General features: G+C 42.3%; 1 protein-coding gene across 17 annotated transcripts in view; it reads right to left on the bottom strand.

The window, feature by feature from the left end:
* ptprsa (protein tyrosine phosphatase receptor type Sa) overlaps nucleotides 1-25273 on the bottom strand; it is a 116180-nt gene that overhangs the window by 67977 nt on the left and 22930 nt on the right. For 9 of the 17 annotated variants that reach the window (XM_037469616.2, XM_062563367.1, XM_062563369.1 and 6 more), the window contains exons 4-5: nucleotides 19947-20135; nucleotides 6509-6619 (exon numbers count right to left, since the gene is read on the bottom strand). In XM_037469616.2, coding sequence (XP_037325513.2) covers nucleotides 6509-6619; nucleotides 19947-20135 — 300 coding nt within the window. Of the gene's footprint in view, nucleotides 1-4201; nucleotides 4214-6508; nucleotides 6620-19946; nucleotides 20136-25273 lie in introns of all 17 variants that reach the window. The other 8 variants (XM_037469614.2, XM_062563364.1, XM_062563362.1 and 5 more) reach the window with 1 other exon arrangement.

The following is a 25273-nucleotide window of genomic DNA, read 5'->3' as shown; positions in this document are numbered from 1 at the left end:
GCTATAACTGGATAATGACATGTTCTTAAAAAAAGCACAAAAAAGGCAGAAAGCCAATAATTTAGGTACAGAAATATATCTCTGCATTATAATGTGTCAAAAAAAACAAAAAACGCCTAACAACAAAGATGGAAGGGCAGCCCATTCCTCACACAGACATGCATGGGTGTGGCTATGGCATGAGTGACATATACAGGTGCGCCCCCATCCACTCGGGCAGACACCAGGGAACCAATACAATCCAAAAATGTCACCCAAGCCCATCCAAGCATGCCATTCATTCCCAAGTAGCGCATTGTTCCAGACACACACAAAACCAAAAGAAAATAAATCAAATTGAACAAGTCCACGAAAAGAACTACGTTTGATCAGCATAGACAGTAACAGAGTGCAGCTGTGTACAAAGAGGTATGCATCAATACTATTAGATGTTTTTCAGCTTTGATACGTATCCACTTTAATCTGGTCTCAAATCGAAAACATGAATAGGGCGACCAGGGTCTTTGTTGGTGGCGGGGATAAATATATAATCAAATTGTTCTTCCCTCCCTGGGACTCAGGTTAGCCAATGAGCCGGGACCTAAGGGACCTGGGTGAATGGAGTGTTCCCCACAGGAAGGTGTGTCTGTATCCACACAGACAGGGAAATGGGGGAACTGTCACCAGCAACCTGACCTAACACTTTGCTGGGTTGTGACTTTGGCCAGTGAAAATTGAACTACATAGATCAGTGCAATCCAATACAAAAAAAGGTCCTTTCTTCAAGTTCAATGCGGAATAAACAAATGGAGATGGTCGGGGAAGAGTCTACCTGACAACGGCACGCGCTGTGTGTCTAACACAAAAATACATTTGGTCTTTGGTTGCAGCAGAAGATCAAGAACTCAAGGTCAGTTGATGCTAGAGCATGTTATGTCTTTGGAGGATATAACGATGCATTTTAAAACCAGGAGACACGTGAGAGACGCAATCAACTATGATTCTAAATGTCATCGTCAAATGTAAATGAATCACTTACAGCTATCATTAGCTAAAACAAAGGCCTGTATGCAAGGACTGAATGTCAGTAGAAGCCATCCTACTATAAACATGTAAAGCAAACAAGGAATCCCAAGTGCATAGACAGGCTTCTCATTCTCAGAGACCAGTCGGGCCCATTTGGAATTGTGAGAAAATGAAATGAACAAACACCTTTTAATTTGGACACCTAACAACACGTGACCTTTTCTTTCAAGCCCCAATGTGGAGAGATAGACAAGAAGCCTCACAGTGGACGAGGTGAGAAGCAGTCGAGAGAGAACGCCAGAGTACTGCACTAACTCTTAAAGAATAGTGGGCGGTGTTGTGGTGGGATTTGTGCCAAAAAACAGCGGTCAGAAGGGTGGACATTATCGGCCATTTTGGTGAGGCATATTTTGCTGCCCCAAAATGAAGGGGGAAGCCAAAATAACGTGCAGCCTTTAGTGTCACCTTGAAGCTGAGATTACACCCTCTTGCTGCCTGAGGACACAGGCGCAGTATGGAGATCCTTTAGTCACACTTGCTGGGTGCGGCCTACTGCATTCATGGACCACGGGGGTCGACCGATATTAACATGCCTCGGCTGCGCAAATACTAAACAGTCACTATTGGTGCCTTGTCAAAATGCAATTTATTACCTAAAGGAAACTGACAGGACTCATGGCAGGGGTATCGAATTGTTGCGAGCAACGGATTTTAGAGTCTGTGAATTTTTTCAACTCTTTCCTGCTTTACAAGAATGACTAAAATTAGCCAGAATGTCCCCTCACTGCAGTGAATAGCGTCAGTCAGATCGAGAAAGGGAGAATATTCAAATATGTTCAATAGAATAAGAGGTAATGCAACTTTTGTTTAGTATAATAAATAAATGCACTTCAGATGAAAACTTTTTTAAGGGGTCGGCTATTAACTTTAGGACTTGAGACAAACATCTAATAGAGATGGCAGGATTTGGCTTTGGCCGGTGAGAACATAAGGTGTAATCTAGCTTTCTTTCCCAACGTTACACAAATGCATAGCAGGACATGCGAGCACATTCATAATCAGGCAGATACCATCGTAGGAGGGAAAACATGCACATGCGTAATTCACAGCACAGTCTTTCTGCATCAGTGTTTATCTTAGAGCTTATACTCGTAATTCAGGATTGTAGACATTGTCAGGCATCATTACACAGACACAACTGGTACAATTCTACGGATAGATGGTATTGTTCCATAGGTGCATAAGGGGGTTGGGATATACCCCTCATTTGTTACTGTGATAACGGTTGGATCAGGAGGCATAAGTATATGTATTTGTCTAATGACTTCCATTAAAGGACAAATTACGTGGCTGGTGCAAGGAGAAGAGCAATGGGAAGAATTATCTTTTATATAGCCATAACAGCATATTTTAAAGGGAAAAATACATTTAAAAATGCTAACATTGAATATTTGTATTCATTAAAAAATATTCAATTTATTTAGTTTTTGGGTCTCATGCCAAACAAAATGGCTTCAGTGTAATATAAAAATGGCAAAGAGAGAACCATTGATTCTTGCTGGCTTGCATATATTACAACTGTCCAATTGCCCACTTAAAAGAGGTCATTTTGGTGCAGCTTATGTACTCCATAAAGCATTGAGCATTTATGTATTTGTTGCTAGAGCAGTAGTCATTTTCAATAGCTTAGACAGGTTAAAAAGATCAGTCTAATCTCCGGGAGATCAGCACACTTTGACAGCCACACAAACAAATTCCCCTGCTCTCAGAAGAGCCCGATAAGGGCGGCCGTGTATTATCTCCTCTACCTGAATAAACGACAAGCCTGATCTTCCCAGACCTGTCGAACCGCGAAAAAAACCTGGTTTCTTCTCAAAATTATAAAGCTTAAGTATTCATATGTCTACTGGGGACATGAGAATCTAAAGGCAGATGGCATAGGATTGAGTATGAATCTGATTTGGATAGGTCTTTGAAAACCTAGTATACGTGTTAAACCCAGGAAAACTGAAAGCACAGTATGAATGCTTAGAGAAATAGGTATTCAGTTAGAGAATATTTTTACTTATTCACATTAGCCTCGAAGTCAATGATATCATACGAGTGAGTGTGTGTGTGTGTGTGTGTGTGTGTGTACTAGGGGACCAGGGCTTCAAATTTGATTGAGTGTCATGACTGCAAAAGGAACACAAACAGCAGTCACTCAACTAAACCAATCACATCTAGCTGCCACCATTTGAAAATAAAAGTATCTTTGAGCACCCGCTAAGCAACAGCAAATGTGATGTCAAAGTCATTATATTGTTATTGATCCACACGGCTCCGTAAATGGCATCCCTTAATGACTGCCTGAAATCACCATGGAACCCAATCAGGCCCAATCAGGTGAATATTTTTTTTCCAGTAATGGAACGCTATAAACAAGATGACAGGAACACTGGCTGTATACACACTTATTATTGCATTCAGCATTTGCATGTGCACTCCGAGACTCAATAAGCAGGGCAGCGACATTGTGGAAAAGAAACACAAATCTCACAAACTAAATAACCACAAATAGACAAAACATCTTTAACGAAAAAGTAAGGTCAGAAACGGAACTGAAACTAAAGGAACAAACAAACACAACACCGTGATCACGACACAAAAATTTAACAAAATAAAGGAAAGCCAAAGAATTTGGGTTGTATCAGGGAAAAGACTTGTTGAGAAACCAAAGAAAGAGAAAGAAACAATTGAACGAAACACAGGGGGAGGCAGAAAGAAAAAAACCAACACGGCCAAAAGAGATTCTGGACAAGCACAAGCATGCATGCGCAGTTACATTCTCCCATCATGCAATAGATCCTGTTATTTCCACGTGCTGGGTTCCCATGACAACACGTGCAAGAAAGCCTTTTTGGTGCAGAAGCAATACCAAAGGATGCAAAACGAGAAAAGGCCCCACAATGCAAACATAAAAGTAAATTAACAAGACCCGAGCTAATCAGGTTTGCTTTCATCATTTCTTCCTCGGTTTATAAAGAAACATTTCTTTCATAATCATTTAGCAGTTTGGAAAAACTGATTAGTATTTCTTCAAATTCGTAATGTATCGAGCTCTGTAATAGGCAAATACAGCTAAAAATTGTCAACATGTTGATTTTTTTATTTCAAATGTGGGTTAAAAAAAGTAAAAAAGAAAAAACACACCAACCTTCTCGAAGCTCTGAGGGATGTAAAGGGGTTGATGCAGAACACAATGACATGAGGAGAAGAGAAAAATAGGGGAAACACAGAGAGAGTAAAAAAAGCCACCTCAAGGTGTTTAGCTGCAGCTACATTTCCCTTTTCTTTAATCCTTTTTTCCCTCATTTTCCCTTGTCCCTGCGATCAGTGACACCCGTCTTGAAAGTACACTTGCCTGCCCATCACCCTCCCACCCCCCTCCCTTAAATAAACTTTGAAGCAAAACAATTAGATGAACCCCAGTGGCCGCAATGTCGCCTGGCAAGAAAAGAAATTGTGAGGCGCCACTGGAGTCAAATCAAGCGTACCATACTCATAATTCAGAATTTCACAAGCTCCTTATAGCCACAAGGAGAGGCTCCTATGGTGGCTGTATTTGCTTTTGTTTGAGAAGGAAACCAAATGAAGAGAAAATAAAGAAAAACTAATGAGAGATAGAAAAGAAAAAAGACACAGTTTGGGCTGAAATTAGCAGCTGCAGTTCAAGACAGTTCTTGTGCTAAATGTCGTTAGAAGCCAATCAGTAACACGGTCATTAAGTTGGCTCAATTTTCCCCCGGTGCAGTGTGTAGCACACGCAATTTAGGATTGTTACCGGTTTTGTTTCTGTAAATTGATCCCTACCACAGCTGCTAATCTCGAGTGCATTTCGCTTTGTGAACAAAACAGTCAACATCAAGTATCAGAATTGGTCGACAAAATTTAACTGAAAACAGACAACGGTTGACACCATTGAGGCATAACAAGTGTTTTTTATATAGTGTGAGAGTACCTGACTAATAATGACCCTTGTGTAGGCTTTTAAAAGCATGCTGATGGAGCCAGTGTTCATGGAGATTGCATGAATTGTTGGAAATGATATCAAGGTATAGCTGTGTGTTTTTGACCGAAAGGAAATACTAAATGTGTTCCCATTATTGCTATTTAACGATTCCTATAGAGCTCTTGACTGCAAAAAAAAAAACTACCATGCTCCGTGAAAACAAAAAACTGGATAGCTACTTGACATTAAGCGTCACTGCATCAAAGAGGAGACAGCATGAGCCTCCAGGACGAATGCTGGCAAGAGAAGACACTAATCTTGATGAGCTATTATTCACCATATACTACTTGAAGTTGCATCTTTTTTTTTTCTCCCCTATGCTGCTACTTTTGACGGTATGATAATAGCAGTAATAATGAAAAAGCAGCTCTCTGACCCATTTTATAATGTCAGAGTGGTGAATTATTTATTGGGAACAAAGTTATTTGGTACACAGCAGAGGGAACAAACTGAGTAGATACCGAGGCATCTTTATTTAATATGCACAATATAAATAATGCATGTCGAAAATGCATCTGCTTCAATTTATCAGAGCTCCCTCAAAAGGGATTCATTGTCATTTAGGATTAGTAGTGGAGGGAAGGCTTTTGTCTTCATTGCATGAAACTCAAAGTTCTCTGTGACTGATTGTTTTTCATATCTTCACTTTGCTGGATCATACCAGCTAAAATAACTGCTGACTGGAAAAAAGGATTTTAAAATAATACCCCAAAGAAGAAACCGGGGAATACTGGAGTTATGCTGCAGATCACCATGAAGAAAAAGGAGGTTCACTTTTTAAAATCTAGGCAATAGAACAAATTTACTTTTTTATGTGATAGTTTAGAGCTCCTTTCTTTAAATTCACCACAAGGGAATCCTTTCACCCCCAAAACTAGAGAAGGAGAAGGAATTGAGATTTTGATTGGTGGGCATAAATACCTCGCCACCCAAAATCAAAATCAGGACTTACCGTAGCGCTCCCGTACCTGAAAAAAATCTAATCAAAAAGAGGATCCTTTCCAACTCTTTTTGGGTTCCGATACTCTGACGGAGGGGGAAACATTTTATCGGGCACACGATACCAGGCGTCTTACAAGTGACAAAGACACACGGCGTGTTGCGCTACACATTTCCTTCCAAGCGAGTAGGGGAGCATAACATCATAACAGAGAAGAGCATTAGTTGGTCAATTGTAGTCTGACAAGACGATGTTTCAGCGCATTAGAAATTACATTTGTGGGCAGGCAAAATGATCAATGCTAAAAGATTGATTGTGCTCGGGTAATATTAATTAGCAAAACACCTTTTGTGCAAACACACCTCGGCTAGAAATAGAAGCATTCATGGTTTGTTAAGCTCAACAGTAATGCAACTTAAAGCTGAGCTGCACTGTTCAGACATTTGAGTTGAAAATGGTTGGATTCGGGGATTTTTCTTTTGGCCTGGCTTTGCGGCCGGGTTCCTCCCTACCTCGCACATAAAGGTTAGCGGGGGACGAGTAGCGCACGCCTTCCACATTAGACGCCACACACTCGTACTTCCCCTGGTCCGTCTCCTCGCTGTTCTCGATCTGCAAGGCACCTGGCAGAGGACAACGTTGGGAAAAAAAAGAGACACAGGGTGGGGGAAAGAGAGAGAGAGAACAAGAGAGAAAGGAGGAAAGCAGAGAACATGGGATCAGTTTGTTTATCAGCGACGCTGCATGAAGGAGCAAAGTATCTTCAATTTCACCACGCCATAATGTCCCAAGAAAAAAAAAGGAAATGTACTCTCTGCAATGCTAATGCAGATTACAACGGAAAACTGGGTCCGGAGCCGGTAAAGATGTAGGGTTCAGGAAAAAGAAATATTGATGCTGATGTTAGTATGATCATAAGTAATGTAACAGGAGGCTTCGTATGGCCTTGGAGGTTGAGTGAGATTAACAAATTGCCCTTTTAATGGCGCTCTATAAGGGAGTGTCTGTGCGTTGGGGGGAATGGGGGTCATGTGAAAGTAAGTAAACTAAAAGTAAACTAATCAAAAGAAAGAAGACAGTTAAAAAAGTTTTGATATGAACTGCTAAAACTACCATTGTGTTTGGGCTATTTTTACTCGTTTTCATTGTCCTCCCTCGTCATGTGCTTTGTTCCTCTTCAGTGCATTTCATTCTTTTTCCACAAATTGTCATATTCCTGGGTATACGGTTTGCCTCTTTGGCGTACATGTCTCAAACCAACTCTAGTCAGTATCGCTTTTTAAATTTTCATCTCTCGCGAGCTAAATGCCCGACAACAGCACTGAAGAAGGGGAGCGGGGCGGTAGGGGGTTGGGGGGGAGAGACGGAGGAGGGAGGTGAAACAGTGGGCTTCGGATCACTCCTCGTTAGAGCGCCGTTGACGGCGCTTCCTGATGATATCATTAAGGCTTCTGGCTCCCTCGGCAGACAGATTGCAGCCCAGGCCTCCCTGACAAACACAGCGCCATCGCTCGTTAGCGTTTAGCCGGGCAGCATCAATACGCCGGCCGCTGCCCGGGATTCTCTGTAATCTACCATAACCCACTCCATCACATCGGCAAGCAGAGAGAACACATTGTTGCACAGAGCCACGATCGCGGAACGGTGGTCTAATAACCGTGCCACAAAAGATACCATTGATCCTGCTTAATTAGAAGGATTAGTCACTTTTACGCCGCGGCCGCAGCCTTAAAGCTCTGTGAGTGTTTCATTCAACAGCGTGGAGTCAATGAAAAGATATCTACCCTCCAAAAAAAAAAAAAAGGAAACCAGACCTGAAGTTATGAAAAAAATCTCTTCATTTCCGTCAAAGGGCTGAGATCATCCCCATCCTGCAGAGGGAGCGGTTCCTGGAACACAGCTCATGGAGCAAATGGAAACGTCTACCTGCAGAGTGCAGGAGTTTGTGCTCTGCGTGCATGCGAGGATCCCTTTTGGATGCGTCTGATGTGTACTTGTAAAAGCAAATGCCAGCCTGGTGGCAGGTGGCTTGGAATGTGCTCAGAAGCCCGGCGCCTCAACACTGGGGAGACCACAAAGTGAGGACTGTGTGAAGTTCAAGTTCCCGAGAGCGCTGCCAGCGACTCGTCAGACATCGGTCTCTGGGCTGAATTACAAAATCTTTGAAAGGCTGAGGTTGACGTCAATTGTTTCAACGCTTTATAAATAATAACGCTGAGCGGCTTGTGGTGGGCCACAGCCCACCCCCCCCACCCCACCCCTCTTGCTCGACTGTCAGCGAGCAGTTAAATCGACGGAAATGGTTCATATTGATATGTTGTTTTCATTTGATTTGTGCCAAAAGGTCTGCAAATGCATCCCAAAAATACAGCATCTGAAAATAATCCTTCACAAATGTCATCTGAAGGTCAACGAAACATAACCACCATTATGCAGGGGGTGACAGATAATGAGCCAAACTAAATGAATTGAGAGCCAATTAAAACCAACATTGGCTGCTGTGAATTGTAGCTCGCAGCGGAAGATGGGAAGCATGAAGGAGAGAAGAAAAATCAAGGCGAGTTTGGTGGAAGTTTCATCTGTTCCTCTCAAACTTTGTTGGAGACATCAAGCTAGGTGGCATTATCTATTGTTTCCCAGCCCCTACTGGCTTCATTACATATTCCAGCTATTATTTAGTGGGTCTGTGAAGAAGACGTGAAGACTCCTTCCGCTAGCAGAACAGACAGAGAGAGAGAGAGAGAGAGAGAGAGAGAGAGACATGGAGAGAGGGGGAGAACAAGTGAGGAAGGATACAAGCGAGAAGGCCACAAAGAAGTAGCAAGAAGGAGAAATAGGAAGGAGAGCCAAAGGAAGGAGGAGACAATGTAAAGCAACAGAGGAGGGTACTTTTTTTCTCCTCCATTCATCCTATTCCGTCGATTAATAATCAGCCTCAATATTGGAAACTGGACTCTTACAAGAGGAACTGGCAATACCCTCGTGAAAATTTAGGATTTACTCTGAACACCAAATAACAACAGCAGAAATATCCTGATAAATTGAATCGCACACATAAGATGAAATTCAATCTACTGTGAACACATTTTTGATGAAGGAAGCCCAGAAGGAGACGAACAGAAGAGGATTGGAGAGTAAAAGAGAAATAACAACTTCCATTTTATTTTGAGGTGCTTTTCGCTACTCTCTCCGTCAGATTCACACATGGTGGGATGCAATATCCTGCTGGTGCTACATGTGTTATGCGACTGTGTGGGTTACTTATATCTTCAGTCCACTTATATCTTCAGTCCATTTCCACTCTCCTATACATGTAACTCTAGTCCCACTTAACTCTTGAAAAAAACTGACTGAAAAAAAAAATGTTTAGATGGATCTAAATGAAAGCCATGATGATGTCCATCAGGAATCAGGAAACATTTATTACCAAAATATGTCAGACATACAAGGGATTTGATTTGGCGGTTGGTGCATGACAGCAGACAGTTTGACAATGGACGACCAGACAACATAGTGCATGATAATAATAATAATAATAATAATAGAATTACCAGGCAGTTTAAAGTCTGATAATATGAGCATTTAAAGACACCAGACCTTGAAGGGCCTTTGAATAGCACATCCAAACCCCCTTAGATGATCTAAAGCAGCAGCATGTCTCTGCCTGTGTGCACACAAAACAAGCTCCATCCTTTGTCCCCAGCATGCGTCCCTTCCTTACCCAGCTTTTTTTTCCGCTTTTTAAAATATGACTGCACTCTATGTGTTTTGCATAATTGTGCTCTGTCTACCCTGCTGGCTTGTGGCCATTGGCTTTTTTGTTCTTTCATCAGGAAAGGAGAAAACACAAGGAAATAAATAAATAATGAAAACGGTCTCTTACAAGCACAATACAAACCACACACCAAGTCTGTTTACACTGAACTGTTACTGATAAAGACTTGCCTATCGACATCCTTCATGGGCTTAAATGGCATGTCTCCCCTGTCTTCAGCTCAAAAGTTTTCAATGATCAATAAAAGCTCACATCATCAGGATAGTTTAAATGAATAATGTGATTGTTTTAAACAGAAAAAAAGGAATGAGGAGGAAGTTGAGGCAAATAAAAGTTACCCCAATAAAAACGACTTCACTTCCACGCGGACCAATTATTCTCCCTCTCGGTCAAAGTGACCCTTCCCTTCTGACCGACACGCACAACCTCCAATCACTACTGCCATCCATCCCGGGCTGTCTGGTGCAGCATGTTCACCCCTCGTCCTCACGATGAAGAAGGCTGTAACGGGCCGGCGGTTCTGGGACATTAGTCCCCCGCCGTGACGGCTGCCCTGGTTAACGGCGCCGCAGGCCGCAGGGCTGATCTGAAGAGGAGCGTTGATGTGCCAAGGTGTGAAAACACTGAGGCCGACTTCAACAAATACATGTGTTTGAAGGCCAATTCAGGTCCTAGAACAGAATGTCTTCTTCCAAAGCTGTTGAGAGTGGATACTTTGTTCGTTCCAGTAGACTTTTTATTTTTTTACATTGGATATATTTTTGCCAAAATTCGGGAGAAACTTTGATGTTTCACTTCATTTAAACTAGTCGCAGTCAAACCATCAACCATTTCTAACATTAATATCTAGAAACATCGATTTAGTTCTTGTTTTAGACGAGATTGGCTAGCAGATTGACAAAAAGAGTGGGAAAAAAGCCCAGAGTGGGAAAGACATTGTGAGAGAAACTGTGTGCCATAGAAATAGAAAAGAGAATAAGACAAATATTCAAAGGAGGGTGATGGGAAGAGTGAAAGAAGAAGAGAGGGACGGATGAGGGGATACAAGAAGAACAAGGAGGGGCAAGCATGGATGATTCATTTCACAAAGTGCCCGGAGCTGTGGTCCGCCCGCCCCCGTCGCTGCTTTGTAGCCGCTTTGCCCCGGTCCCATTTGTGTAATTCAATTAGTGTGCTCCAGCGGGCCTTGATTGATTTGTTTAGGCGATCAACAAAATGGCTGGCCAAGTCTCACTCTCTCTTTCCACAGCCCACTAAGGCCTGCCAGTGGCACGCTGTCCCATTCATCATTCCATCTCCGATCCTCCGCTAGTGTCTCTTGTCTTCTCTCATTTCTCATGTCCATCCTCTGGTCACTGCTCGCTATTAAAAGCCGATACATACTAACAAGTTATAGTCGCTGCAGAAAAGGGCTTTGTACGCTACCTTAAGCTACCTTACTGGAGGAGCTGCAAAAATACAGTTGTTTGCACTTTGCCACCGTGAAACAACATCACAATGAGATGTTCAGGTGAGAATACTATGTGTGTGTATATTCACATAGGTTTTCCTGTAGTTGATTGGGCATTGTTCCGTTTACCTCTGGAGGTTTTTATTGCATCGCCGAACGACTTCCCTCTTGTGTCTTGAGAGGGCGACTAAAGAGAGCAACGCCGCGCAGAAAATGATGGATTTCTGATGCGAACCAGCCGGTAATCTCTCCGTCTCCCTTTCCGTCTGTACTCTACCACCAAGGTCACCAAACTGTGATCGCACCGGCATGGGGCCCCATTGCCATTGTTGTCAGCCCTCATAGGGGGGCTTGTAAAGCTCCCATGAAATCAGAAATGAAGTGCGCGGGGGGGGGGGGGGTACTGCTATCTCTAAAGCTATCGCTTACTGTACCTGGATGGCTTTGAATGGAAGCAAAATGAATGCAAACTATGGTCCACTCACTTTCTCTTTCCTTCATTTTCCTTCTCCTTTTCACTCTCAATAATCTTTTGTCTTTGATTCATCTACCACTTATCTTTGCCGAGTCAATATCATATTAGACATGCTGCTTTTAATTTAAGCATCAAGGCTCTACCTACTGAAGTGAAATCAGATTCCATCTCAGGTGTTGCTTCCAAGTGTAGCTTTTAATAGATCACTACGTGTATACATTAGGATGTAACAATTTGTTTCCTACCAGTTGTTACTGACTCAGTATGTTTCTCATGGTAACACCTCTGGATTTTGGCCAGCAGACTTCAGGGCCTTCTTCTAACGGGTCACCTTTCTTTGGCATATGCTCCGTGCTTACATCAAACAGCCAAGCACTGTCTTTGCTTTAGATCTCAGTGAGTGGCTTGTTGTTTTGGTGACTTAAGGTATTATACCTTTTACGATTTTAAGCCTTGGACTTATAGTCCGTGTGCTGCTGAGGAGAAAACTTTCCTGCACTTTGTCTGTTGTCTCACGAGCACACAAGCGTCCGAGCTATCTTTTCTTATCGAATTATTGTTATTTGGCCTCCTTGTAGTGGGGTCTCTGTCTGTGGTGGACCGTCAACCGTCCTGGGAGCTCTCTCTCAGCTGGCTGACGGGGCCTCGTTCCCGGAGATTCAGCCTCTCTCTTTCTCGTAAAGCCCCATGAGGAAAATGTGTGAGCTGTCACATTATGCTCGATGAATCGAATTGATACAGAGTGATGTAAAACGACTCATCCTTAGGACAAGTGACGTCCAACCTGAAGAAAAATAAAATCTTCGGGGTTGCAAGAGCGACATTAAGAAGATGAAAGTGCATTAGTGTGTAAATGCACTTGTGCAAACAAACCATTTGTTCCTTTCTCTGACAGCCTGATTACATTTGCATCTCCATCCAGATCCTATGCCATTTGTTTCTTTCTACATAGGCGCCTTGGCATGTGGTACCTGGGTGGGGATAAATGACCCTTTTCAGGCAGCTAATCATCTCATTATGCCAGGGCAGGGTTCATAAGTCATGCTTGCTTTAGTTGGACACAATGTGATTCATGACGCCTTCTCATACATGCAACGAAGAGCAGGGCGTTCTGGGTTGAGGGCTTTTAAGGAGTCAGTGGTCTAAAAGCACGGGTGTTGTTGCTGTTTTTGTTGAGAGTGTTGTGTCACCTATGGGTTGTATGGAATGGTCAAAGATGGAGAACCTGGATCGTCACACGAATTACCCCATTGGCTTAGTTTCATAATTACAAACTTCCGGGCCCAAATGATACACAGAAACATAAGGCAACCGGAGAAATTCACTTACCTGCTCAGCCTGTGGAAGAAGAATATTAGACAGACAAATAGACAACTCAACAATCAGCCTGAATCAAATGGAAGATATTGATTGACAAGTTAAAGTCAAAGATTCAAATAGTATTATTCATTTGCTTGGTCAAATAAGGCCTATCAGCTATTACCTAACCTTCGGCCCGATGGCCATGTCCAAACAATTTAAATGTCAGAGGCACAAAGCAGAAAAAAAATCCCAAAGTAATAACCTTTTGAAATCCTGTATTCCAAACACACGGCAACAGAGCTTGAATTGCTGAGTAGTTTTATGACACTGATGACGTGGAGGTGATAGTACGAAGGGCAGAAACACAAAACGCGCCCGCACAGGTGGAGGAACTGCACATTAAAGGATGTCATGGGGCAGGTAGGTGGGAAACACATATGACCCCACTCACAGACCGTGTTAACCCAGAACACAGAACCAAAACACAGATGACATATTGAGGTTAGTGGATTTTAAAGAGTGTTCTTTTTTTTAAGCGGAAAAAGCCCACATTAAATTGCCACTATTGGGCCAGTCGGGTGGAGTTAGGAGGGGTTATGTCTGGTTTAATATGAGTTAACGTTTTTATTTTTTCCCTTTTTTCCATTGTGTTAAACATCTTACCTCGAATCGGGGTACCCTCTGGTGGAGAGACAAAAACGAAGACACAACATCAGTTTAGTTCAAGGTTAATGTTAGTAATAGTTAGAGGAGTTATTTGGGCTGGACGGTGGGTCACTGGAACTAGATTATCAAACCTCTTTCAGATATGGGGGATATACAATTACACCTCTCACTGCTGGTATCACAAAGATATAGGGAGCTCGCCTGACTGCAAGCCACTGTCCCATTAGGTGCAATCAAATATTGAGCTTGTCCAGTCAGTGGCTGGTGGGCCTTTAAACATCGCCCGAGTTGTTGCTGTGATGTGAAATGCATTCCTCACAGGTTCCTCTATTCCTCTCATCTCTGAGGTTTTATGTGCCTCTGTCTTTCCAACAGTTTCCTGCCCTCTGGCCTTTCCCTTAGTGCCTCTCTCCTAATCGAAAAGATGACTCATGGCTACAGTTTGCCCTCAGTCGTCCCTTGAGACCGCCACCAGGGCAGTGGCAAGCCTGGGGAGGCTCCCTATTTAGCATAGACGGCCTGGAGTCTCAGAGCGGAGGGTCAAGGGTACGCACTACGTCTATTGAGCCCTGACACCACATGCACCAATACACCCTTTTGTCTCAGTGCATGCCTCCCTGCAAGTTGAATGCAGCATCTACCAGCATCCTACTAACTAGCTAACGCAACGAAACCACTACCTTCCATCAATCCCATCAGCTGCTTTTCTGAGGTCAGGTTGAGCTGGGGGCAAGCCGTGTTTTACAGCTTCTCCTGGGAAAAACAGAGGCGTCCAAAGCCAGATGAGTTCTATAATCTATTGTGTATCATCTATAAAGTGGACGATCAGCTGTGCAAACCACATCAACGGACTGCCTTTCAATGCGAAGAAGCTGCAGGTCTGGTCCTTTTTTCATGTATTTCGCTCAGGGTCAGACAGACCACTCTGCAGAGGAAACTCACAACAGCCGCTTGTCTCTGTAATCTCAATCTTTCTGTCAAAAGCAATAGTCATAAGTGAGGATTAAATTGAGACTGAATTGCTTCTGATGCTGTACCAATATGCTAGTTGGTCTTGTCAACAATAAATCTCGCAGTTAAAATATATTAATATAAATTTACAATACATTTTGGTTGTATTATTGTTGCAGCTCTACATACAGATACAGCCTTTGTGACACCAGCAGGGAGGAGGCAAACTGAAGTTCTGCCTGGTTTTCAATGTACCTAAGTGTTCATTTCTTTGATTTGAAACTGTTGTACACTGTGTAGCAGTGTGGGACACATGTATAACAATTATTGTCAATTTCTTTGTTTCACTCGCAGCCATTGATCATATAGTTATTTACGATCTACTAATTTTATAAACTAATTTATGGTTACAAATTCCCCCATTGTCTGATGAAAGTGGGATTCTTAGTCTTCCTTTTCTGCAAACACATCCCCAAAGGAACTAATTGGCCACATGGATAGTTAAAAGTAATTAAAAACCAGGCAAAACAACAGTGGCATTTTTTGTTTTTTTCGGCATTGATTTTAGAGACCACATAATCATAAATAATGACAGGACAAAAGGATTAATGGGGCTCTGGGAAGGTTACATTATAAAAGAGTTAGAGTTAGATTAGAGGCTGCAGAAGCTGTTGATTTATTTTGATTTAGCTGTGATGACATTTTGGTTTGGGGTTAAGGGGTTATTAGGTTAGTTGAGGTTAAGGTCAGGGTTAGGTTGAGGTTGAGGACAGGAAAAGGTTAATAAAGCAGGTTTATAAAGAGAGGGCCATCCAATGAAAACCCTATAAAAGGACTGAGTGACAAAAGAGGGACACAAAAAGAGAGGAAACTAAACAGGGAGATGAGGGATAATAAGACCGAGAGAGTTCAGTTGAAAGGAATTGGTTTGACAAATAAATGTGTTTTTACCGCATTTGAGAAAGAAATTAGTAATATAGGTTTTTGGAACTTTGAATATTTGAATGCTAGAGCAGCTATACAATATATATATACAATATATATATATATTAAAAATATATAAATAATATATCATGGATCTGACCAGGCGGGCTGGGTCTGTATTCAATTACAATGGAAAATCCACCTGTACTACGGGAACGCAACCATATGGCCATAAGCTCCCTTTCAAAGCTTTGGTCAGCCAGTGGTAGATCAGCTTAGGGTGACGATGACCTAAATACACCTCAACAGGCCGCCGACCCCCCTCGCATTATCAAATGTGCCATTATTTGTTCAACAGAATATATCCAGCTGTTTTGTTAAACAAACCTCTGAATATATTAACATTATTATTGCAAATGTAGTCTGGCAAGAGGAAATCTGGCCAGAGATGTTGTCCATCTGCGTGTGAGACGGGTGGGGTTGGGCGGTTGGCCGAGTGTCAAAGTCACACTACCCTCCAGAGGGCGTCTGGCTGACCTTCTCATAGACACAGAAACCCTGTCTGGGCGGTTGGTGGTGGTGGTGCAGCTGGTCCCATGGGAAACCTGGCAGTTGTGCGCCACATCTGCAGAGCACTGAGCCACCCCCCCCTGCAGAGCAGCTTTGATGCCAACAAAGCGGACAGTTGTTTTGCTCACTTCTGATTAAGTACAATTGAATCGGGATGTGCATACATCTGCCTGTGTGTGTGTGCGTGTGTGTGTGTAAGGGATCCATCGAATGATGCGTCATGGTTTTAAACCTTTCGTATCAAAGAGGAGCTTCTTCTTTCTGAACATGTACTCCTCCCAATCCACTCACTGTCTCTGTGGCCTCTGGTTAATCTGTTCTGGCTGACAAGGCCAGCGAGGGCCTGAGGTCTGTAGCCACAGGGACTTGGCCAGAAATGTCAAACTCCCTCCACACCTCTAGAGGAGCTCCTCAGGGGACCCTGATGCAAATATCATTGCCCTGCCCGCACAGCAGGGCCCATAAATAACAAGGCAGCCAGCTATCCTATCTCTGGATGCCCTATCTTCATTTTTTTAGTATATATTTAGCATATATTTTTCTTTTTGGTAATAAGGTGGACATGTATGCATGCGCAAGGTCAATTGTGAAAGGTGGGGGGTTCTTTTGCAGGTAAGTAGTATGCTTTCAAGCTCATATTTTCCAACCCACTTCCCAAGTTCCCCTTTCTGCTGCGTCACCTCTTCCCGAAAGTCTCAATTGTACGTCTCTGTATGGAAAAGCAGGCACCAGAGTTTCCCCCTGAGGATAGAGAGTGTGCCCGAAGCAAAAAAGCAAACAAGTAGTGTCCCTCAAATCGTCAAAGGCAATCGGTTTTTGTATATTCTGTTTTGCAATTTTTGGGAATATATTTACTATCAAAAGAGTTCTAAAAGGAATAATACTAAAACCTGAAGACCCAAGATGGCTCCTGAAACTGCTGAGGACATAAGAAGATGGCCGCCTAGGGCGCTTGGGTGTAAAGGCCTTTTTCTCATCAGCATAAATCCTGCCTGGATGCTGAATGAGCTTTCCAGTGAAAGGGCTACAGAAAAAAATGCAGGCACGCAGCACTAACACTACTTTACGAAAGGCTTGGTATTGAAACAAGGGAAAGCAATTTCCTTTTCAGCCTTCTCAACATACAGGCATGACTATAAGGGAAATATACTGGGCTTGCGGTGACTGGGTATATTTTTGCAACTGGTTCAAAAAGTCAGTACAAAATGTGGCCCAATATGACAATATTATTTGAGCCCCTCGCCCTCTGGCACGGGCAATAGTCTTAGCTACAAGTATGTAAGCCAGTAGGGATGTGGGCCAATTTGGCAAGAGAATATACTCCAATAAAGCATCTGGCCAGGACCCGAGTGTCGACCTGGCCCAAGTCGGGGATTGGAGGGTTCAGCAAAAACAGCGGCCCTGCAGAGACCTGCACCTGGAAAGGACTGGCAAGGACTCATTTATTGTGACAAACTATTCACACCTGAGAATTACGCTGGTTTTTCCGGATGAAAAGTGTTTTCTCTATGCTGTAGGCTATGACTGCAAAGCAATAATCATCTTGGATTCAAGCAGAGTCTAATTATTGTCTAAAAGCCTGCTGTCTTGCAACGCAGCAGAGAGAAAGAACGGACGTGACAGAAGTGATGAGCAGCATAATGTCTGGATGATCTCGACAGTGGAAATGTATGTAAAGCCACAGCTTTCAAGGTTACTTTGCGCAAGCTACTTAGAACTACTTCAAATAGTCCAGTAAGGCTGTATTAAAACATTGACATTTTAACTGGACATTGCCAGTACACTGTGCATGTTAGCATTACCTTCAAGCAGAATTCTGCCTCAAATGATTTAGTGAGCAACTCTTCTCTGTGTAAACAAAAGCTGCACTGCTCTAAAGGTGGACTTTGATTCCCAACCGCCTCCAGAACTTAGTCTGCTACTTGTCCTTGATTTGCCTTTCTAAGTTCTATTACAAAGGGGGGGGGGGTTGGACGTGGATAAATTAAGAGGAGAGAACAGTTTAGCAATAGAAACAGAACATCAGGAAGAAGTGGCAAAAGAGGACAAGGGTGAGGGGGGAGCAAGGAATGCATGCATTTTTAAGGAGAAGTTTAAATATGCCATCTGCTTCAAGGAGAGTGGGTGGGCTCTCTGGGCTTCACATGACACTTACCAAAGGTTTCTGAAAATGACAATGCCAGAGGAAAGTAAATAAAGAAGGGAAAGAACAACATAGTTTATTTTAGGTTGAAGTCATCGCCATGCAAGTATTAAAAGGGACTATAGTATGATTGGGATTTGTGTCCTACTGCAGAATCATAGCAGTGTCGTGTAACTCATGATTTATAGTTCTAAAAAGAGTCATTTTGGGGGGAAATCTCATGAACCCATTATGATGTAGATTGTACAATTTTAAATATATTTTTTTAAGTTTTACATATTGGTTGGTTAACTTTATTATCGTTATTATTTTTCCAATAATAATTGGGTCAATAATGTTTCTGCGATATGAGTTTCAGACACAAATACAGACAAAACAATCAAAGAGAGACACAACCAGACAGCAGTTCAAATCAGTTAGAAAGGACACACAGAGACAATCGACAAAATTATGAAACAGATAAAGACAGATGTGACAGAGGTTAGACAACAGGAAGCTGGATTTACTTGTCCATCATCATCTTGTTTAGTTTGAATTTATTACTTACTACTGTCCAGTGATTGAAACCATTGGCAGGAAAAAAAGTGCTATATAGATCAAATAAATAAATAAAATGCCATGTGACAGTTAACGTGAGTTAAAGTGTAAATCATTTTTTCTTCCTGAAAATTCAACCAAACAATTTGTTGTTGTTGTCCCCAGTGGTCATTTAGCTACTATAAACCACAATTTTCATCAGAATGAACATAATCTGAGAGAGAGCAATCTTTAAATCTAAGTAATCTACCTCAAAACTGTACACCTCGTGCATTAAATATGAAACATATCTAAAATGAAAGGCACCTTAGTGTCGGTGAGTCAGAAATAGTGAGTGGAAACGTTGTTTTTTTAGTGCACAGCTCAAGAGGGGGCAAGGACTCGAAGGCAACAGACCTTTTCTTTTATCAATTATATATATATATATATATATATATATATATATATATATATAAATATATATATAAAAAATGTGTATACACATACATATTTTATATATATTATGTCTATACCCATTTGTATTTGCAGCAAAAATAGGGGTCATTGGCTTTTGTGATTAGTGACAAACTCATTGACCTGAAATATCTACCACTCATTGCCTGGGGCCGTTTCCGGCCCTGCCCTTAATTAGCAATATAATTAGACTTTGCTTTACTCGGCCCATCAATGGGGTTTCATCAATGGGAAGAAGACAACATATCATTGTGTCAGTGGAACGTGAACCTTGCTCTCATCTAGGAAACACTTCTGGGTGTTTTTGAAAAATTCAGTAATGTAATGTTGACTCCTAGAAAATAGTTTTAGCACTTGGTCCTTATACTGTGATATGATTCTCCTGTTGTAATCCGGGAAAATGAGCTTGCCTTCATTATTTAATAATCGAAGGCTGGAAATATGGTGAATGCCCAAGTTTAGTTGGGTCAAAAAGTGTTTTGTTTTAGTTTCCAAAGCAATATACTGAGTTGATATGTGTTCTAAAAAGGAAATTTGTGGAAAAACTAACAATGGGATGTCAGTTACACTTCTTTTGAGGAACAAAGGTTGAGCTTTGAAGCCTCATTAGCTGCAAAGCAATCAGCCATTCGCCACATTTACCCAACGCGATCTTCAAGTGAGAAAGTGGGAAAAAGATCACATTTCACTGGGGCTTTCCTTACCTGAGCGTAGCTGCTTGATTCTCCCGTTACTTGCACTCGGGTCAATGGGCAGAAAGTCTTTGTACCAGGTGATTTCTGGGTCAGGGTTGCCACTGGCAGCGCAGAGCATGGTTGCAGTTCGAGTGCGCTCCACCACCTTGAGCTGGGGGCCCATGTCAATGTTGGGGAAGCCTGGTGGGAGCAGGTCCTCTGTGAAAAGAACAGCAACAAGAGGGACTGAAACTCTTCTCATTCACATGTGTTTATTATTATTATTATTATTTATTCACTAATCCCCTCAAAAGTATCACATTCCACAGGCTAAACCAATGAGTCCAATCATGCTTTTGTACGAAACATTTTCATATATCTCATGAGACTTGATAACTCCAATGTCCCCTTGACCAATGAGACAAATATACCTTAGTAATGCAAAGTTAGCTGTGTGTAGTTGCCGGACAAAAATAAAAATACACAACAGGAAAAGATACGGTTGGGCTTTCGTTGACTCTTTTTCTCAGACTTTTCTGTCAGCTGGATACTCACTGAACGCATTCCTGGTATTAACTGGCTTCTCCATTAGGAACCAAAGTCAGTATATTCTCAATTCAACAAGTAGTAAATAATTGTCTTTAAATGCAAACAAGATCGGAGGAGAAAACAATAGAGTAAAAAGTAATATCGGAGGGGAAGCCTGGTAATAGCGGCAATTTCGCCATCTCGTTCCCCCATGTTCAGTGAAACAAATGACACCCCACCCAAACTGAGTTACACAACGCTCTGAAAAACCACTATATGATTGAGTCACGCTATAAACACCAATAGACAAGGTCTGAATATCAATTGAGAGATGTAAACAGTCAGATTTAACTTGTGCATTAAAGGTTGTTTAGAGGTGTAGGATGAAAGCCTCTTTGACTGGTGTTATTGCCGCACTTACTCAAGAAGCATCACACTACCCAGCAAATATTGTGGCGCCTTTGAAGCCAATACCCGTGCATGATTGAGCAATTATTTCACTGGAGAGACACAGCAGCGTAGTGTGCTCTGTGATCACTGTTCCCCTTATGCATGCTCCCGGGTTCTCGTGGGACAATTAGTCCCCTTGGGAAGATTAGTCGCCTTGGGTCAAATCACTTGACATCTAACCCGCCTGGAGCCAGGAGCGGTGACTCATTTTTAGATGATGAGAGCCATTGGGGAAAGCACCGTGGGCTGTGAGAAGCATCAGAAGCCCAAAGCCACAGCACAACTCGGAGAGGATTGACTGAGTAAGACGCTCGCCAGTGGCAAAGCAGAGGCCACGGTTCATCTGGACAGCCAGTGATCTCATATCCAGTCGGCAGACACTATAGTGGTGTAGTCAACACCTCGGGAGTATTAAATTACGGAAAACTGGGAAAGGAAGTGGAGTCAGATAAATGATCAAAAGAAAGTGTTGGTCCGTCTGCCTCCAGGGGGAATGCATCACTGTTACGTGGGTGGCTTGTATGTTGACGTCATCTAGCGGACGCCGCCGTCCAAATGAGGTGGGAGCTCTGGCTAGAGGTAATAAGAGGGAGGCAGACCTCGTTGATTTGAACATACCATCCGGAATGCAAGGATACAGAGCCAGCTATCGAAATGTATCAAATGTTCCCTTTTTCAGACAGGGAGAGTTAGTAATGATAAGTTAATAATGATGGATTCATGTGATAGCTATTTAAGACAACAAATGTTCTATTTTAAACAATGTCTCAAGTTGTGCCATTTTTGTTGTTTTATAATAAAAAGGATGGTTGAATTATGTTCATTATTTGTTTTATTGACATAGGCTCAAAAGGAATTAGCTCTGAATGTTTTTCAGTAACCAAGATCAAAAAATGGTGTGAGATGTGAATTCATTTGTGGTTTTGAAATATTGAATCTTGGAAAAGAAAAGACAAAACAGAGGAGAAAACCAGATGTTCTAAAAAAAACTTCCACACAGTGGATATTTCAATTCTAGGTTCAAAGAGGTACACGCTGTTTGATATTTCATGCTGTGTCCTCTCCATGGTGTTTTATGATCACCCCTGCATAATCTCAACAACTTGCCCTGAAGCATAGAAAATCAATGACACGCCTACGCTTCACTTTACAAACCTTAGAACAAGACAGATCGAGATGTTCTCAAGAACTCCCTCTTCTGTGCGTCATTAATGAGCAATGTATAAGTTGCCACGGAAGGTGCTGTGCTCCAGCCATCCGCTAGCTGGATCTGTGCTTTGCATCAAATTGATGCCGTCTTTGTGGTATAAGAACAGAAGACAGAGGCCTGCAGTAATGAAGTTGGAAACATACACGCATAAGTGGATTTAAAGGCAAATCAAATTAAACAATTGAGAAAAGGAATCTGCCCGAAGGAGTCAGGGAGGGCAGAAAAGGGTGAGTAAACAAGGAAGCAAAACAGCAGAGAGCAAGAAGCAGGGACGGAGGATTCCTGGAGCTCTGCTACTATCACTACAGCTGTTCTGACCTGATACAGCACCAGCAGCAATCCTGAATAAATGTCATGTATGCTGGTTACTTACTAGCCCAGGAATAGAATCCGATAACATCCACCCCCCCCCCCCCCACCGGAGCTCACGCGTAGCGTCGATAAAGGCGGCCATGCAAAAGTAAATAGATCACTCATCGAGGGAGAGTCACTTCGGGGGTTAGCCATGATAACTGTGGGGGGGGGGGGGGGGGAGATGACATCCAATGACATGATCTGATACATTCATACATCCATTTCTATAATATGTACTGGGGGGTTCTCTGTGAGGAATAATCTTCAAAGGACAAATAGAATTGAGGAGTGCGCCATATTGGTGGTTGTTAGCGTCGCTGTTTGTTTTGCCAGAAGCCGGCTTGGTGACTCGTGCCAACAATCATCCTACAACAGAGCCATGCGACACGTGCTCAGGTTGCACCTTGCAGTGTGCCAACTCTTCTCAAAGTAGCCAATGTTTTATTTTTGTTTTAGACCAACACACTCAATCAGAAAACATTTTGCTAATGTGAAGAAAAAAAAGGCTAAATTTGATCTCGATATCTTCCAAAATTTGGAAAAGATATCAAAGCCTCTCCCTAAAGAAAAAGGCTTAATCTACCTAATTCAACCAGTCTTTTTATGTGTGGCCTACCGTATTTATGAAAGTGGCACAAAAGCATTTTTGGAGGCATTCCATGGATTTTAGGAAATTGGTCAGTGGTACTTGAGCATATGGAAATGATTTGCGTCTGGGCAGCTCAGCCTGGTCCTCTACGCGGCACTGAGGCAGCGATGAGACAAAGGCCCTTATAACAACGGGGACATTTACTTGTTTATCAAATGAAAATCTATTCATACGAAGGAAAATATTTAACAGATTTGGACGATTTTTTTTTTTAATCTCAACTTGCTTAATGCATGTATTATTTGAAGAAGGATTTTTAATCTTGTCATGGGGAAAAAGTGGCCCAGGTTGACTGATGGAAAGCTCTTCTCGTTCACTCCCTTCAACAGCTGGCTTGCTCAGCACGACTTCAAAGCTAAAGCTACAGGCTCCAGTTGACCTTTTCTAGATTTTGAATTGTGTCATTCACTTTTCGGGTTGGTCTGAGTGCAATAATTATCCATAATTGCCTTTAACTGTGCCTCGCCATTTAATACCATTACAAGTGACAGGTGCAAAGCCTTTAATCAGCCCCTGGTTAGCATAGCCACTACCCGGCTGTTAATCTGCAGACTAAGGCCTGCTGTTGCATTCTGTTTTCTATCATGCTAATTGTGGCCCTCTTAAAAAGGTCCATTAGACTCATTTAACTCTCCTTCCTAATCCTCTTCCAAGTGAATTACTACTATCAAATACAAAAATATATATATCTGGAATGGTTACAACTGTATGTAGAGAGATCTGCAAAAGGGGGCTTCGTGATTAAATACCACATTAAGTGGGCAATTAATACTGAGGAATGGTGAAAATGTAAAGTTTGACCTTGGAACTCATATTGGCTGGGTTTTACCGAGCAGCATATAAACTAGTCTCCATCTGTGAGTGATGTCTTGTTCAGTGCCATGATATGCATGCCCGCCTTTCTGTACCCACTGACCGACGCAAAGAATAACATATGCGAGTTTTGTAAAGCCCAACTCGCTATATAGCATCACACATGCCACTTGTGAATGATATGTGGAGTATTAGAGAGAGAGAGAGAGAGAGGTAAACCCTGGCTGGCTGGCACTTCAGCAAAATGCATTGGGGTGCTCCACTATCCCCCACATCCATTACTCATATTATTATTTTCACTTACTGAAATGATTTAATTTCATCAGCAGCTTAATCAGGTTAACTGATTACCCAGAGCCACAGCACAGAGACACAGGCTTTAAGCAGGTCTGCGCATGGATACCACAGAGGGACCGCTGGGTCTGGGAGAGACAGGGTGAGCGAGCACAAGAAGACAGAGGTCATGATTGGAAGCTACAGAGAGAGAGAGAGAAGGTGGTAAATGTAGTGGGAGATGATGAAGAATACTAATGGTTGCTCCCTTTCACACACATGACTGCTGTGTGTTGTGTTTAACTAATGGGCAGTCTCTGCTGCTGGCTAAACAGATCGCACCGTTCCATAGGAGATTAGATCCGTAGAAAGGTGGGGAACAACTGTGTTTTTTCTAGAATACAGTTGGTTATGAAGGGTATATGCATATATATATATAAAGCAATGCCTACATTTATTATATGGGCTGGAACCACATGAACACATTTAGAGCCTTTTATGTGAGTAGATTATTAAAATGAAGCTGTTTGGGGGGGGGACACCACAGGTCCGACATTTTAATAGTTTAGTCGGAGGAAATGTTTCCAAACTCTCTGCAATACAATGTTCGTTCAAGAACGAATCTTTGTATTCTGTATGTTGTGAAAGAGCTCAATCACCTTTGTGCTGCAGTTGCTTGTGTTGTAAAGTAAAGCGGATTAAAAGCCTCCAGTTTTTGAAACGAACGTCTGAAACCAGGTGTGTAAGCTTCTGGTGTTGAGACCATACGGACACGGGTCTGTGTCACCTGCAGCTTCTTTTCTCTGCATGGTTTGACAGATGCTAATGGGTGATTATGCAGCCAAATGTAGATCTTTAAACCAAACCAAACTCCTGAAAATTCTCGAAACCTTCAATGCATTTTTCACATTAATGCCACATTCCCAGAGATCTATAACCAATTGGGTTATTTGGGGAATACACAGAGATAGACAGGGGAGCAGTGACAAAGAAAGATCCAGGGACAGAGAAGAATAGCAACACAGGGGAAATCTAATCACAGTGTCTCTGGCCCAGCACCAATAGCCCTCTCTGGATAGC

This window comes from Pungitius pungitius, chromosome 7 (genome assembly GCF_949316345.1).
Source record: "Pungitius pungitius chromosome 7, fPunPun2.1, whole genome shotgun sequence".
Classification (NCBI taxonomy): domain Eukaryota; kingdom Metazoa; phylum Chordata; class Actinopteri; order Perciformes; family Gasterosteidae; genus Pungitius; species Pungitius pungitius.
This window is presented reverse-complemented; position numbering and strand designations above follow the sequence as displayed.